The sequence below is a fragment of the Cricetulus griseus genome (genome assembly GCF_003668045.3).
Source record: "Cricetulus griseus strain 17A/GY chromosome 1 unlocalized genomic scaffold, alternate assembly CriGri-PICRH-1.0 chr1_1, whole genome shotgun sequence".
Taxonomy (NCBI): Eukaryota; Metazoa; Chordata; class Mammalia; order Rodentia; family Cricetidae; genus Cricetulus; species Cricetulus griseus.
The window spans coordinates 207,805,364-207,823,608 of record NW_023276807.1 but is presented as its reverse complement, the minus strand read 5'-3'; the positions used below and the strand labels follow the sequence as shown (position 1 = coordinate 207,823,608).

The window sequence follows — 18,245 nt, the reverse complement described above, 5'->3', positions numbered from 1 at the left end:
CAAGTATTACTGTAAATAGCAATGCTACAGACATGGTAAAATAAAGCAAACAAATTTAAGACAAAATAGGTATTTTGTAGAAGCCTTCCTTTAGGAAAACTGTCAAACAAATAAAATTAAAACTTGAAGCACTTAAACATATGTCTTTTTATTACAATAACATGGGGAAAGTATATTTTTCATAGAATATATCTGACGAGTGAAGTCCATTTGCTAAATATCAATTCATGATTCCTACCCAGAAAATTATCTTTAGGTTCCAGTATCTTTGATAAGTTTCAGGGGTTTTTTTGACTTAATAATATGTTCTCCTTTTTGTTTGAGGATTTAAGTAAGCCTTTAATGAAACTTAGTTAGATTTTTTAAATCAATTAAATTTCATATTCATTATTTTTCTCAGTCTATTTCAATTTTTTGTAAGTATGTCTTGGTTAAATGAACATTATCATAAAACACTTCTTTTTACTGTTTTTTTTATTTCATTATATTCCAACTACAATTCCCCCTCCCACACCTCCTACCACCCCCTTCACCTCAACCCTAGCCCACCCCCAGCCCACTCCTCTTCACAGGAAAGGGCTCCCATGAGTAGTCAACATAGTCTGGCACAATAGGTAGAGGTAGGGCCAGGCCCCTCTCCATGCATTAAGGCTGAGGATGTTATCCCACCATGTCGAGTGGGCTCCAACAATCTAGGCCATGTACCAGGATAATATGGTGGTCCTACTGACACTGAACATGGCCTCCCACCCTAAGGAATGGGTTCCAACAAGCTAACTCATGTACTAGGTTTGTATTGTGTTCCTACTGCCAGAGACCCTCAACTAGTCCAAGCTTCACAACATCACAGAACATTCTGTCCACAACTGCTGAGATGTCCAGTGATGTGAAAAATAAGGAAATGTTATTAAATATAGTTGAAATTTTATGCTGTAAAGCTAATTTGGGGAGATAATGTCCACATAATCACAGTAAAATATTTGGTATAAAAACATGATTTTCCTAAGTCTCTGCAATGCCACTGATTTTCTGAAGCACAGCCAGTTTGTACCAGAGCCCTAGTTTCAGACACCTCCTCCTCCTCAGTAAAGTGATTTGCATGTGAGCTGGACCTAGTGCATAAATGTCCATGTTCTTACTTCAGCTACAGAGGAAAGTTCAGGTTCACTTTTAGATCAGCACACTCTGAATTGCTGCATATATAAAAGGTTTATAATGCAGGAAATATTAGTGATACAAGAACATGGGCAATACTATAATGGATCTTAATGCCACTTTCTGTTTTATACTATAAATGTTGGAATTATGATATTATCACATATAAATTCATCTACTTTGCATGATTTTCCCACTTTACCCATGAAAACCATCCTCCTAACATCTGTTATTAAAACTAGTGAAATCTACCTAGTTACACTTCTTCCAAGATAATGCAGTATGGGATGCACTCACATGTTGAATATATTTCTATTTGTCGCCAATGGTGAAGACAGTGGCTGTGGTTGGGAATCAATGAATCCATAGCCACATGCTCATACAAACCACAGGATAACAACCCATGTCCATTTGGAAAATGATAAAAGTTGCATTGTATTTATTTGTCCAAATTAAAAATCTTATGAATATAGAAAATGCAAGTTTACTGTGGAGATTTCCAAAGGGTACTAGACCATAGAATTATATGAAAATCTAAAGTGGGTCTTCTTCACACAATACACAAAACTTCTTATGCCTCTACATTCTTCTATCTTCAGGTGAGAATACATACGATGGTTTTTAATAACCAAATAGTGCAGTTACTTAATACAATTAGACTACCAAAAAGTCCATAACACAGAATCAAACAACAAAACATTGACCTTGCATCAATTTCTAGTTCATGTTGCTGAATAGAATGAACATATAAAGGAAACCAATATGTGGAAGTAGGTGTTCTGAGAGGAAAAAGGGTCAACTTAATGTCTAAAATTTTTATTGCCCCCACAAGCTCCCCCATCAACCCCTGCGCGTTTTTCCCTGAACTCTCCCCCCCACCCACAAGAGTGGACCTTCCCAGACTGGAAGGCTCACCCTGAGTCTGGACACACCTCACCTCTATCTACAATCTGCCCTCTGTCCTGCGGCAGGCACCCAAGACTCAGGCGACTCTGGGCACTGCTCTGTTCCCAACCTCCCCCATCAACCCCTGCTTGCTTCTGTCTGAGCCCACCTGGGCAAGAGTGGATCTGCTGAGACAGGGAAGGCCCTGAGTCTGGTCATACCCGACCCTTGTCCGATTACCACCCTCTGCCATCCTGCTGCCACCAGAGGCTGAAGAAGTCAAACTTTCACTATTTGCAGATGATATGATAGTCTACATAAGTGACCCACAAAACTCTACCAGGGAACTCCTTCAGCTGATAAACACCTTCAGCAAAGTAGCAGGATACAAAATTAATTCAAAATCATCAGTAGCCCTACTATATACAGATGATAAATCCAATGAGAAAGAAATCAGAGAAACATCACCCTTTCAATATCCACAAGCAACATAAAATATCTTGGGGTAACACTAACCAAAAAAGTGAAAGACATGCACAGTAAGAATTTTGAGTCTTTAAAGAAAGAAATTAAAGAAGATACCAGAAAATAGAAAGATCTCCCGTGCTCTTGGATAGGTAGAATCAACATAGTAAAAATGGCAATCTTGCCAAAAGTAACCTACAGATTCAATCCCCATCAAAATCCCAACACAGTTTTTCACAGACCTTGAAAGAACAATACTCAACTTTATATGGAAAAACAAAAAACCCAGGATAGCCAAAACAATTCTGTACAATAAAGGATCTTCTGGAGGCATCACCATCCCTGACTTCAAGCTCTATTATAGAGCCATAGTTCTGAAAACAGCTTAGTATTGGCACAAAAATAGATAGATAGACCAATGGAATCGAATTGAAAACCCTGATATTAACCCACACACCTATGAACACCTTATTTTTTTTTACTTTTTCTATTTGAATTATAAGTAGATTTGCTTTACATGACAATCCCAGTTCCTTTCTCCCCCCACCCATCCTCCCCTACCACTCCTCCCAATTAAAACCCTATCACATATCCTTTCTGCTCCCCCTGGATGGTGAGGCCTTCCATAGGGTGTCAGCAGAGTCTATTGTATCCTTTGGGATAGGGCCTAGGCCCACCCCCATGTGTCTTGGCTCAGGGAGTATTCCTCTACATGGAATGGGCTCCCAAAGTCCACACCTATGCTAGGGATAAGTACTGAGGGAGCAGAAAGGTTGAGTGAGGGGAAGAATAGATGATAACAAGAATGGAGTTACCATAATAGAGGGAGACATTTTAGGTTTACAGAGGAATTAAGCACTAGGAAATGTCTGGAGATCTACAAAGATGATACAGGCTAACAATCTAAGCAACAGAGGAGAGGCTACCTTAAATGCCCTCCCCTGATAATGAGATTGATGACTAACTTACATGCCATCTTATTGCCCTCATCCAGCAGCTGGTGGAAGTAGAAGGAGACATCCACAACTAATCACCGAACTGAACTGGAATCCAGTTGCAGAGAAGGACGAGTGAAGAGCAAAGGGATCCAAACCAGGCTGGTGAAACCCACAGAAATAGCTGACCTGAACATCAGGGAACTCTTGCTCCCCAGACTGATAGCAGTGATACCAGCATAGGACTGATCCAGACCCCAGGAACATGGGTTTCAGTGAGGAAACCTCGGAAATCTCCCGAACACATTATTTTTGACAAAGATGCTAAATCTATACAATGGAAGAAAGATAGCATCTTCAACACATGGTGCTGGCACACCTAGCCTCGGACATGCAGAAGATTGCAGATAGATCCATATTTGTCACCATGCACAAAACTTAAGTGCAAATGGATCAAAGATCTCAACATAAATCCAGCCACATTAACTCTTCTACAAGAGAAAGTGGGAGATACTCTTGAACAAATTGGCACAGGAGACTGCTTCCTGAACATTACACCAGTAGCACAGACATTAAGATCTGCAATTAATAAATGGGACCTCCTGAAACTGAGAAGCTTCTACAAGGCAAAGGACACTGTCAATAAGACAAAACGACCACTCACAGAATGGGAAAAGATCTTCACCAACACCACATCTGACAGAGGACTGATTTCCAAAATATACATGGAGCTCAAGAAGCTAACCACCAAAACACCAAACAATAAAATTAAAAAGTGGGGTGCAGAACTAAACAGAATTTTCAACAGAGGAATCTGAAATGGCTGAAAGACACTTAAGAAAGTGCTCAAAATCCTTGGCCATCAGAGAAATGCAACTCAAAACAACTCTGAGATACCACCTCACACCTGTCAGAATGGCTAAAATTAAAAATACCAATGACAATCTATGCTGGAGAGGATGCGGAGAAAAAGGAACACTCCTCCATTGCTGGTGGGAGTGTGAAATTGTAAAACCATTCTGGAAATCAGTATGGTGGTTGCTCAGAAAAAATGGGAATCAGTCTTCCTCAAGATCCAGAAATTTCTCTCTTGGGCATATACCCAAATAATGCACCTCCATAAAACAAGGACATATGTTCAACCATGTTCATAGCAGCATTGTTTGTATAGCCAGAACCTGGAAGCAACCTAGATGCCCCTCAACTGAAGAATGGGTAGAGAAAATATGTTACATTTATACTACTGCTGGAATACTACTCAGCAGAAAAAAAAGCAATGGAATCTTGAAATTAACAGGCAAATGGATGGAACTAGAAGAACCTCTCCTGAGTGAGGCAACCCTGTCACAAAAAGACAAACATGGTATGTACTCACTCATATATGAATTTTAGACATAGAGCAAAGGTTTCCCAGCCAACAATCCTCTTCACAAAGAAACTAAGAAACAAGAAGGACTCTAAGGAAAAAATGTTTGGACCCCAGGAATGGGAAGGGGCAGGAACTCTTGAGTTAATTGGGAGTATGAGGGTAGGGGAGAGGGGGCTGCCAGAATGAGAGGAGGAGAAGAGGAGAGGAGAGGAGGAAATGGAGGAGCAGAAATATGGAGTTGGGGGAAGAATAGGGGGGAGCAGGATGAGAGATACCATATTAGAGGGAACCATTATAGGTCCAAGGAGAGATCTGGATCTAGGGAGATTTCCAGAGACCTACAAGGATGACACAAACTGACAATCTAGGCAATTGTGGAGAGGATAACCTAAATGCCCTTCCCCTATAATGAGACTGATGACTACTTTTTATGCCATCCTAGAGCCCTCATCCAGTGGCTGATGGAAGCAGAGGCAGACATCCACAGATATACACTGAACTGAACTCTGGAACTTAGTTGCAGAAAGGGAGGAATGAAGATTAAAGGTGTCAGTACCAGGCTGATGAAACCCACAGAAACAGCTGGCCTGAACAAGGGGGAGCACATGGACCCCAGACTGCTGTCTGGGAGGCCAGCACAGGACTGATCCAGACCCCTGAACATGGATGTCAATAAGGAGGCCTCTGCACTCTAGGGAGCCCTGTTAGTGGATTAGTATTTTTCCCTGGTGTAATACGGGACTTTGAGAGCCCATTCCACATGAAGGGATGCACTCTTGCCCTGGACACACATGGAGGGCCTAGGCCCATCCCAGGATGATATAGTGGACTTTGGGGAGCCGCCATCAAGGGCCCTACCCTGCCTGGGGAGTAGGGGGTAGATGGGGTGGGCAGTAACTCAGGGGTGGGGAGTAGGGTTGGGGAGGAGGGGAGGGAGAGGGAGAAAGGATTGACATGTGAAACAAGCTTGTTCCTAATTTGAACTAATAAAACAAAAGAAAAAAATTATTGTTCATTTCACATCTGTGGCAATGAAACCTTGGGCCCTATGACACCAAAAATTGAACGTAGAATTTATAATGTATATCAATATATAAAAACTACGTATATAAGAAGGAAAGTGTCTCAGATTTACTGATAATGTCTCCCAATTCACATAAATAAATAGCAGAGACAAAATAATTCAAGTCAAATGTGTCATTCTTTGATTCCAGTGTTTTTTATTTGGTTTGGTCTTACTCTTTTTATTTGATTATTTTTGTATTTCAAATGATAATAGAGTAACATCTCTTCCTCGCATTTCACCTCTTCAAGCTCCCTATATGACTCTAACTCACCCCACTCTACTTCATATTAATAGCTTCATGTCTATTCATTATTTCATGCATATTGCATATTTTCATGTATTACTAATCATATAGTCTTAAGAAGATACCCAAAGATCTTAGCAGGATGTTTCTTTTAAAGCTCTCATGTTTTCAAACTACAGATGATATAGAGACCTGACCTCATTTGCACATTGAAAACTTAGTTTCTGAGCCTCAGAATGATGGAGGAGGCCAAAGGCAGCAAAGACACCAAGAAAAATAGAATGCAGTCTATGTGGAGCTATAAACCCAGCAATTCAGAGGGTGAGGCCAAATGAGTGCAGGTTCACTGATAAACTGCTGGGAACATGATGAGACCATATTTCAAGCACATGGAAGATAATGTGGACCAAGAGAATTAGAAAAGACTGAGCTGAATTAGTATTTCAATGTTTTGAGACTGTTCGAATGCACCTCGACTATACAACCAGCAGCTCACGCAGCAGAAGTGAACTTTCCCCTATAAAGATCTGGAAACCATAATGCAAAGAAGACATGGTACACAGAAATACTGTCTTTGTCTTCCACCTTCTCTAAAATATTTATGCAAGAGCTTATAATTTGAAATTTGGACCATCTATTCAGATAAACTAAGATGCATAAAATCAAAAGCACATATCTTACACCCAGGGAAGACCATAATAGTCATGCACACAGAGATCGTAGCTTTCTTCAAAAGTGTAATTATTTAATCAGCCTTACGAGAATAGCCACAGTACTTTAGATTGTGTATGGAACAATGGAGTTGCCTTATTTTCTGCTCACTTTGGTCATAGGATTGAGGAGAAGTGAGACTGTGAATACCTCAATGAGAATTTGAGGACTGCTATTACAGCTATAAAATCACAGTAAATAGTCTCAAATTTTTATTAAAATAATCCCAAATTATCATAGTTCGTATGATTAGGAAGGAATAATTATTCTTGTAGTCTCCTCTTCATCCTCAATTCCCTCAATACTTACATGAATAAACTGTGGGTCTGTGTGGCCATGATGAAGGGCTTTGAGTATGAAGAACCTCCCCTGCTTGTTGTCTGGCAATGGCTCAAGCTCACTCTTGAATACCAAAGTGAACATAATAGCAAGAGCTTCCTGATGCAGAGCACTGTAGAAAGGCCAAACAGGGTTATATAGTCCTGAATTACAGAGAACAAGCCGATGACCTAAAGGGATGGGCTAACTAATTATTCTTACATAACCTTAGAAACTCAATGCACAGAGCTGGTGATTACTCACACTGGTCCACAATATTGCAATCTCTAAGGAATTCCTAGGGTTAATGGAGGAAACAGAAGAGAAGTAGAATGTTCTCAAGAGGTTAGTTGTGAAGTTTTTGTTGACATCTTAGTTTTTCATTTCCACTTTTACTTCGGTTTGGGCTCTCTTTAGTAATTCTTTTTATTATTATGAAATTCTACTGAATGTTCTCTTCTGTGTCTGCAGAAACCTGTTTCTTTCCTCTGTGGCAATCCAAAGGCCAGAAATTCACCATGTCTATTCTCAAGATTCATGCCAAAGAGATTTTTGACTCTCTGAGAATACCACTGTTGAGGTTGATCTCTGCACTTCAAAAGGTCTCTTCCAAGCTGCTTTGCCAAACAGTGCCTACACTGACACACATAAGGCCCTGGAACTCTGTGACAATGATAAGATGTGCTCCTGGGGAAAGGATCTCAAAATTTTGGGGCACATCAAACAACTATGTCACCTGCTCTGGTTAGAAAGAAACTAAATGTTGTGAAACAAGAGATAATGAAGAAACTGATCATCAAGATGGGTGGCACGAAAAATAAATCTAAATTTGGTGCAAATGCCATACTGGCAGTGTCCCTGGCTGTCTGAAAAGTTGGTACCATGGGGAAGGGGTATACCGTCACATCACGGACTTGGCTGGCAACCCTGAAGTTATCCAGTGGGTCCTACCTTTCAATGTAATCAACAGTGGTTCTCATGCTGACAACATGCTAGCCACGCAAGGGTTCATGATCCTGTCTGCAGGCAGCCACCTTCTGGGAAGCAGTGCCCATTGAAGCAGAGGTTTGCCCCAACCTGAAGAACAGAACCACATCTCCAACTTTCTTACTTTTTAGCTTGACACAATGTTTCACTGTGTTGCCCAGCCCAGCCTTGTTGTCAAGCCCCTGCTTTAGGTGACCTCTCAACACAGGACTTTCTAGATGTTGTGTTTCCTTAAGTCTTTCAAGTGATTCCAGTGCATTCTATAGTTTGAGAGACACTACTCTGGAATTCTTTTGAAAAAGCTGTGACTAACAAGGGTCCAGCATAAATCCTGAACTCATCTTCCTTTCCACAATGTTTTATTCTCTCTATTGATTTCTTGGCTCAATACTCAGGAATCCTCACCAAATATACTCATTGTGGAAACAAAGAAAAGACCGATGTAAAGGTAATTACTTGGAATTACCAGTTTAAAATTTTTAATTTGTGGTGCTTTCCCACAGCCTCTCCCCCAATTTATTTTATTTTATTTTATTTTATGTTTACAGATGCTTTGCCCAAATGTATGTCTATGCAATGCATGCATATACACCCAAAGAGGCCAGAAGAGGGTAGGGATCTAGTCATCATGAGGTAGTTGGAAATGAATCCAGTTTCTCTCTCTCTCTCTCTCTCTCTCTCTCTCTCTCTCTCTCTCTCTCTCTCCTCCCTCCCTCCTCCCTCTCCTCCCTCTCTCTCTCTCTCTCTCTCTCTCTCTCTCTCTCTCTCTCTCTGAAGATCAACGAGAATTTTATTTGCTTTTAAAAACAAAAACTCCAGAACAGGCATGCTGTAAATCTCAGTAGCTTCCTGGAGGAGGAGAACACAGGAGATAAGGAAATAGCCATGACATTTAGTATCAGCATGGAAGTCAGCCATTCGTAAGAAGGGAACTTTTGAGAAAGGAAACCCAAAGTAACATAAAAAAAACACACATTTGGGATTTGGATATTAATAATGTCCAAATAAAAGTTCATTAGAATCTCTTGATGGGCTCAAAAGAGTATCCACCCATTACACCCACCCACACTTCTTTTTTTCTTCTCCAAGAATAGACCTATGAATATTGAACCCAGGACACTTTCAGGCACTTTGACAGATGGGTGGGGAGGTAACTAGCATCCAAATGTAAGATTCCTCCAAGCCTCCTAGAGAGGAAAAAAGGCAGAAATTTAACTATCATTTAATTTTTAGCTGCGAACAATAGTGACCCTGTCTCTCTGGGCTCCTATTAGGCACTTCAGTGCTGAATTGATACAAGGCTGTGTTATCTTATATCTGGATATTTTTTCCTTATCAAGAAGAAAAATCATAAACAAGAAATGATTGCTTAAATATCATCCTGTACAGATTTTTCAGCATCTAGTGAGATGATCACATGGTTTTACTTTTTCAGTTTGTTTATACGGTGGATTACATTGATGGATTTCCTTATGTTGAATCATCCCTGCATCTCTGGGATTAAGCCTACTTGATCATGGGGAATGATTTTTCTGATGTGTTCTTGGATTTGATTTGCCAGTATTTTATTGAGTATTTTTGCATCAATATTTATGAGAGATATTGGTCTGTAAGTTCTCTTTCTTAGTTGTATCTCTGTGTGGCTTGGGAATCAAAGTAATTGTAGCCTTGTAGAAAGAGTTTGGCAATGACCCTTCTGCTTCTATTGTGTGGAACAGTTTGAGGAGTATTGGTATTAGCTGTTCTTTGAATTTCTGGTAGAATTCTGCACTGAAACCATCTGTCCCTGGGCTTTTTTGTTGGGAGATTTTTGATGACTGCTTCTATTTCATTAGGGGTTATAGGTGTATTTAAATTGCATATCTGTTCTTGATTTAATTTGGCAAGTGATATCTATCCAGAAAATTGTCCATTTCCTTTAGATTTTCCAATTTTGTGGAGTACTGGTTTTCAAAGTATGACCTGATGATTCTCTGGAATTCCTCAGTGTCTGTTGTTATATCCCCTTTTTCATTTCTGATTTTGTTAATTTGCATGTTCTCTCTCTGCCTTTTGGTTAGTTTGGATAAAGGTTTGTATATCTTGTTGATTTTCTCAAAGAACCAATTCTTTGTTTCATTTATTCTTAGTATTGTTTTCTTTGTTTCTGCTTTGTTTATTTCAGGCCTTAATTTGATTATTTCCTGGCATCTACCCCTCCTGGGTGAGTTTGCTTCTTTTTGTTCTAGACCTTTCAGTTGTGATGTTAATTCTCTAGTGTGACTATTTGCCAGTTTCTTCATGTGAGCATTTAGTGCTATGAACTTCCTCTTAGCACTGTTTTCAGAATGCCCCATAAGTTTGGGTATGCTGTGCCTTCATTTTCATTGAATACTAGGAATTCTAGGTATTTTTATTGGAAAATCATTTACCAACCTTTTACTCAGAGGTAATGCCTGTCTTTGAAGTTGAGGTGTGTTTTTTGTATACAGCAGAGGATGAATCCTGTTTTCTTATCCACTCTGTTAGCTTGGGTCTTTTTATAGGTGAGTTGAGTCCATTGGTATTAAAGGATATTAATGGCCAGTGATTGTTAATTGCTGTTATTTTTTGTTTTGGGTGGTGGTGGTGGTGCTGGTGGTGATGGTGGTAGTTGTGGTGACAGTAGTGTGTGTGTGTGTGTGTGTGTGTGTGTGTGTGTGTGTGTGTGTGTGTGTTTCCTTTTTTGGGATTTGCCTGTATTTTGCTGGATGCTGATAACTTCCTTGGGTTGGGTTGGAATTTTCCTCTAGCATTTCTGTAGGGCTGAGTTTGCAGATAGGTATTATGGACAGGTATCTCTCCTGTTCCCATAAATCCTTCTTTGCCTATAGCTCTTTGCCTAAGGATGAAGCCTTCTTGGGTTTTCCTCTTCCACATTTACATGTCTATTCATGAATTACTTTTTCAGGTCATTTTCAGGCAGCCTGGGTGGCAAGCCTGGTTCTCTGACATTTCTAAAACACAATCTCAGCAGACTGACCCCTTTCAATTGGCTCCTGTGCATAGATATTTAGGTGTTGATTACATTCATATTGTAAGCGCTTATGGATGAATTTTTGTCAGAACCATCAACTGCCCAATAATGACATGGAGAATTATTATTAAATGTGAAAGTTTGGCCTTAGCTTAGGCTTGTTTCTCATAACTCATAAATTAACCCATTTAACCCATAAATTATCTACATTCTTCCACAAGCTCATAATCTCGTCTGCATTTTGCCAATCCTGCCTTCTCTGTGGCTGGCTGGCTCCTGCTCCTTCTCCTCCTCCTTCTTCTTCCCAGAGCACTCTGTCCCTAGAAATCCCACCTAGCCTCTTCCTGACTAGCTAAAGGCCATTACACCAATGACAGTGACACATATTCACACTGTGTGAAAGAATATTCCACAAGAGGTTGTTCAACAATGTGCACCATTCATCCCTAAAAAAATTGCATCTCTCCAACTTCAATTATTTGTGCCCTTTTAAAACTACATGTCTCATGGGGGTGGGCCTAGGCCCTATCCCAAAGGATACGATAGACTCTGATGACCCCCTATGGAAGGCCTCACCCTCCCTGGGGAGCAGAAAGGATATATGATAAGTAGGGTTTTAGTTGGGGGGGGGTGGTAGGGAGTGGGAACTGGGATTGATATGTAAAACAATCTTGTTTCTAATTCAAATTAAAAACAAATTACATGTCTTGGTTAGGGTTTTCTATTGCTATGGAGAAATACAATAAACTTGGCAACTCTTTTTTTATTATTTAGAGAATCCTTTATTAGTTTTGTAATCAAACCCACTTAGATAAGACCTTACATATTTAATAGAGTGTGTTACCCCTGTACAAATGGAAAAAAATTAAGTTCAACATTTCTAGACCAATATGGCTGTTAATTTCTGTACAATGCCAACTCAACATGTTAAACTGGGATACTTTTTTCCAAAGTTGACAGCACAGCTAAAGTTTCCAAAAATTCAAATTATATATATATATATATATATATATATATATATATATATATATATATATATATATATATACATGCCAATAATAGCAAGTATGTTATGCATAAATAGCAGCAACAGCTTTTCCAGGTTCTGCAGTCATTTGAACAAAATTGTAGAGACATCCAGCACAATCCATTTAAAAACAACAATAACAACAATAAAGTAAAAAACAAAATCCCAGAAAACAGCACAGTTCTGTTACTCTTGTGGTACCTGGCACCTTTTTTTTTCTCTAGATTAGCTTCTCAATCATCATCTGGAAAGAAACCATTCTGAGCAACATCATTAAAACATGGCAACTCTTATAAAGAAAACATTCATTTGGAGTGACTTGCTTACAGTTTTAGACGTCTAGCCCATTATGATCTTGCAAACAACAGGAAGTCAACTGGCTCTCACACTGAGGAAAGCTTGAAGAAAAGAAACCTCAAAGGCTTCCCCCACAGTAACACATTTCCTCCAACAAAACCACACCTCCCAGTAATGACATTTCCTTTGGGACCATTTTTTTTCAAACCACCACATTCCACTTCATGGCTCCCAAAAGCTTATATCCATATCATAATGCAAAAATGCTTTCAGTCAAACCTCAAAAGACTCCCTAGTCTATAACAGCTTCAAACTTGTGCCAAAGTCCAAAGTCTCTTCTGAGATTCATGGTAATCCCTTAACTGTAATCCCCTGTAAAAATCGAAATCAAAAAGCAGGTTACATAATTCAAACATGTCATGGCAGAGGATATACATTACCAGTCCAAAACATAGGAAAGGGAGCACAGTGAGGAAACACACTGGACCAAAGCAAGACAAAAACCAGTCGGACAAACTCCAAACTTTGCATGTCCACATCTGATATCGATACACTCTTAAAATTCCTCCAAACAAACACATGGTCCAGCATATCACAGCAGTACCCCAGTCTCTGGTACCAATTTCTCTCATTGTTACTGTTTTTCTGGTGATATGAAGAGATATCATGACCATGAAAACTCCTATAAAGAAAACACTTATTTGGGTGTATCACAGTTTCAGAGGTTCACATCACTATCATCATGACTGGGCACATGACTGCGTGCAGGTAGATGTGGTGCTGAAGCTGAGGGAGCTACATCTTGCAGGCTATGGGAAGTCGACTGGCTGACACACTGAGGAAGCTTGAGCAAAAGAGACCTCAAAGACCTCACCCACAGTGACACACTTCCTCCAATAGACACACCTCCTAATAGTGCATTCCCTTTGGGGGCCATTTTCTTCCAAACCACCACAGTTTCCATCCACCATATGTGCAACCCTAGTGAACACCATACATCCTGCAATATTGTGAAGTAGTGATAATGTGAGATATTAACTGGGATTTACATGTACAGCTAATATATAGATATATGAATATAAATGCACAAAGAATCTCAATGATTAGAACACTCTGCTAAGAATCTTCCTTAAGGCAATTTTAATGTCCTTGTTCCTCAGGCTGTAGATGAAGGGATTCAACATAGGTGTGACCACGGTGTACATCACTGAGGCCACTGCATTATTTCTTGGAGAATGTGACAGAGAGGAGCTGAAGTACACCCCTAGTCCTGTTCCATAAAACAGGCAAACAATGGACAAATGAGACCCACAGGTGGAGAAGGTTTTCTGCTTCCCACTTGATGATGGTGATCGCATGATGGAGGAAACTATTTTACAGTAAGAGAAAATGATTCCTGAAATAGGAAGTAACCCCAAAAGTGCACCTGTACAGTATCTGACTATATTATTGATGAACGTCTCAAAACAGGCAAGTTTAAGTAGCTCAGAAGGGTCACAAAAGAAGTTTGAAATTTCAAAATTATCCTCACATTTCGAAAAATTTAATACTGCCACTTCGTGCATCAGTAAGTCTACAAAGCTAAGAAGGAAACACCCTAGAAGTAAGACACAACAGCGACTGGGATTCATAATGACCTGATAATACAGAGGGTGACAGATGGCCACAAACCTGTCATATGCCATCACAGAGAGAAGCATGCTATCCATACACACAAAAATTACAAACAGTGACATCTGTGTCAGGCAGCCCACATAGGAGATGACTGGGCAGTGAGTCTGGATGTCCACAATCACCCTTGGAACAGTGGTGGAGATGTAACCAATATCAACCATGGACAGGTTGGAGAGGAAGAAGTACATGGGTGTGTGGAGATGGGAGTCAGAGCTTACTGTCAGGATGATGAGCAGGTTTCCAAACAGGGCCAAGATGTACATGCACAAGAATAGGCCAAAGAGAACAGGCTGTAGGTCTGGATCTTCTGAGAATAGAATGAAGTGGAATTCTGGCACAGATGTTGCATTTTGCCTGTTTTTATATCTTGAACATCTTTTGGAGGAAATCAGAAATGTTGTTAACAATGGTACCAGCATGTAGACCCTCTTACGATTTGAGTTAAGTAAGTGCACATATTATTTTCTCAAGCTTATTGTGACATCATTAATAATTATGCAGTTGTGGCAATTGTCATATTCTAAATAGTGTTTTGTTCATACATCATGTGTTACCTGTTATGAGAGCCATATTGAATACAGTAATCTAGATGATTTGAGGCTAGAATTACTGTTGATAGCTGGCCTATAGACACAATAAAATAAAGCAAATACCTTTAAGACAAAATTGGTATTTTGTACAAGACTTATTTTAGGAAAACAGTCACTCAAATAAAACAAAACCTTGAAGCACTTAAACATATGTCTTTTATTACAATAATGTGGAACAAGCTTATTTTTCTTACAATATATCTGACGGTGTGAAGTCCAGGTCTCTAAATAAAAATTTGTGATTCCTAAACAGAAAGTTATTTCCATGTTACAGTGTCTTCTATAGGTAATTTTTTTCTTTGCCTTAAAAATATTTCTCCGCCAGGCGTTGGTGGTGCATGCCTTTAATCTCAGCACATGGGAGGCAGAGGCAGGCGGATCTCTGTGAGTTCGAGGCTAGTCTGGTCTCCAGAGTGAGCGCCAGGATAGGCTCCAAAGCTACACAGAGAAACCCTGTCTCAAAAAAAAACAAAAAAAAAAAGAAAAGATGAGTAAATGATCAGGAACTACATATACAAGCATAACCAACAGAAGGCAAGAGATGGAAGAGAGAATCTCAGGCATTGAAGATACGGTAAGAGAAATAGACTCATCAACCAAAGAAAATCTTAAGTCCAAGAAATCCCTAACACTAAATATTCAGGATATATGGGACACCATGAAAACACCAAACCTAAGGATAATAGGTATACAAAAAGGTGAAGAAACCCACATCAAAGGTGCAGAAAAAAATCATAGAAGAAAACTATCCCAACCTAAAGAAAGACATGCCAATGAAAGTACAAGCTTATAGAACATCAAATAGAATGGAACACACATACACAAAAAGTCCCCTCGCCATGAAATAATCAAAACAACAAACATAAAGAATGAAGAAAGAATATTAAGAGCAGCAAAGGGGAAAAGACCAAGTAATATATAAAGGTAAACCTATCAGGATTACACCTAAATTCTCCATGGAAACTCTGAAAACCAGAAGGTCCTAGATAGACATTCTACCAACAATAAGAAACCACGGATGCCACCCCAGACTACTATACCCAGCAAAGCTTTCAATCACTATAGAGAGTGAAAACAAAATATTCCATGACAAAACAAGATTTAAACAATACCTAGCCACTTATCCAACCCTACAGAAAGTTCTGGAAGGAAAACTCCAACCCAAGGAAGTTAACTGCAGTCACAAAAGCATAGGCAATAGATAATCCCACCTTACAAATGGCCAAAAGAAAAAAAGGGGTGGAAATCCAAAAACAATTCAAGCAACACCAACAAATCTAAAACAAACAAGAATGAACAATCAATGGTCATTAATATCCCTCAATATAAATGGTCTTAACTCAAATATAAAAAGACACAAGCTAACAGAATGGATAAGAAGAGTACTACTCAGTGGGGGAAAAAAATGGAATCATGAAATTCACAGGCAAATGAATGGAACTAGAAGAAACCATTCTGAGGGAGGTAACAAAGTCACAAAAAGACAAGCAGGGTATTTATTCACTCATATATGGATTTTATACATGGAGCAAAGGAGTGCTAGCCTACAATCCATATTGCCAGAGAAGTTAGGAAACAAGGAGGACCCTAAGAGAGACATACATGGTCCCCAGGAGAAGGGGAACAGGACAAGATCTCCTGGGCTAATTGGGAGCATGGGGGAGGAGAGAGGGAGTTAAGAGAAAGGGTAGAGGAGAAGAGGTGAGAGGAGGACATGAGGGAGCAGGAAGGTTGAGTCTGGAGAAGAATAGAGGAGAGCAAGAAAAGGGATACCAGCATTTCCACCAACCGATCGAGGAACTAGGTGAGCAAGCCTCTGCCCTTACCCAACTCTCGCCCAAAACATCACTCACCCCGACCACCCACTCCCCACACACATTCGCACACACACACCCCCACACACAAACACCCGAGCCTGCCCATGCCTTCTTGGGGTAGACACACCCAGGCAGCGAGGAGCTCCCTGCTCCCTGAATCTGGTAGCACCCCACTCTTCCATCCTTTCCGCTGACCAACCCAGGAACAAGGTGAGTGAATCTCTGCCCTTACCCAACCACCACCCAAATGATCACTCACTCACCCTGGACCACCCCAGGCCTGCACCCACCTGCTTGGGGTAGACAAAAATTGAATGACACCCAACTGCACCATTCCTGGGTTGAGGAAGAAATAAAAAAGAAATTAAAAACTTCTTAGACTTTATTGGCAATGTAGACACAACATACCCAAACTTATGGGACACTCTGAAAGCAGTGCTAAGAGGGAAGTTCATAGCAATAAGTGCCCACATGAAGAAACTGAAGGAAAGTCACATTAGAGAATTGACAGATCAACTGAAAGCTTTAGAGCAAAAAGAAGCAAACACACCAAGGAGGAGTAGACACCAGGAAATAATCAACCTGAGAGCCGAAATCAACAATGTAGAAACTAGGAAAACAGTACAAAGAATCAATGAAACAAAGAGTTGGTTCTTTGAGAAGATCAACAAGATAGACAAAACTCTAGCCAAACTAACCAAAAGGCAGAGAAAGAGCATGCTAATTAACAAAATCAGAAAGGAAAAGGGGGATATAACAATGGACACTAAGGAAATCCAGAGAATCTTCAGGTCATACTTTGAAAACCTGTACTCCACAAAATTGGAAAATCTAAAGGAAATGGACAGCTTGCTGGGTAAATATCACTTACCAAAATTAAATCAAGATCAGATAAACAGTTTAAATCGACCTATAACCCCTAATGAAATAGAAGCAGTCATCAAAAGCCTCCCAACCAAAAAAAGCCCAGGGCCAGATGGCTTCACTGCAGAATTCTACCAGAAATTCAAACAAGAGCTGATACCAGTACTCCTCAAACTGTTCCACACAATAGAAGCAGATGGGATATTGCCAAACTCTTTCTACGAGGCTACAATCATTTTGATTCCCAAGCCACACAAAGATATGACTAAGAAAGAGAACTACAGACCGATATCCCTCATGAACATCGATGCTAAAATACTCAATAAAATATTGGTGAGCCGAATCCAAGAAATCCAAGAACATATCAGAAAAATCATTCCCCATGATCAAGTAGGCTTCATCCCAGGGATGCAAGGATGGTTCAACATATGAAAATCCATCAATGTAATCCACCATATAAACAAACTGAAAAAGAAAAAACACATGATCATCTCACTGGACGCTGAAAAAGCCTTTGACAAAATCCAACATCCCTTCATGATAAAGATCTTGGAGAGAACAGGAATAACAGGAACATATCTAAACATGATAAACGCAATATACACCAAACCAATAGTCAACATAAAACTAAATGGAGAGAAACTCAAAGCATTTCCTCTAAAATCAGGAACAAGACAAGGCTGTTCACTCTCTCCATATCTCTTCAATATTGTACTTGAAGTTTTGCCTAGAGCAATAAGACAAGAAAAGGGGATCAAAGGGATACAAATTGGAAAGGATGAAGTCAAACTTTCACTATTTGCAGACGACATGATAGTCTACATTAGTGACACAAAAAACTCTACC

General features: G+C 39.8%; 1 protein-coding gene and 1 pseudogene across 1 annotated transcript; one reads left to right on the top strand and one right to left on the bottom strand.

The window, feature by feature from the left end:
• The first annotated feature begins 7,666 nt into the window (after positions 1-7,666).
• Positions 7,667-8,206, top strand: LOC113832185 (annotated as a pseudogene).
• Positions 8,207-13,557: 5,351 nt separating this feature from the next.
• Positions 13,558-14,502, bottom strand: LOC100763148 (olfactory receptor 7E24-like). Its single transcript, XM_027386679.2, has one exon. The coding sequence runs from the start codon at positions 14,389-14,391 to the stop codon at positions 13,558-13,560; it is 834 nt and encodes a 277-aa protein (XP_027242480.1). The 5' UTR covers positions 14,392-14,502.
• Positions 14,503-18,245: the final 3,743 nt, after the last annotated feature.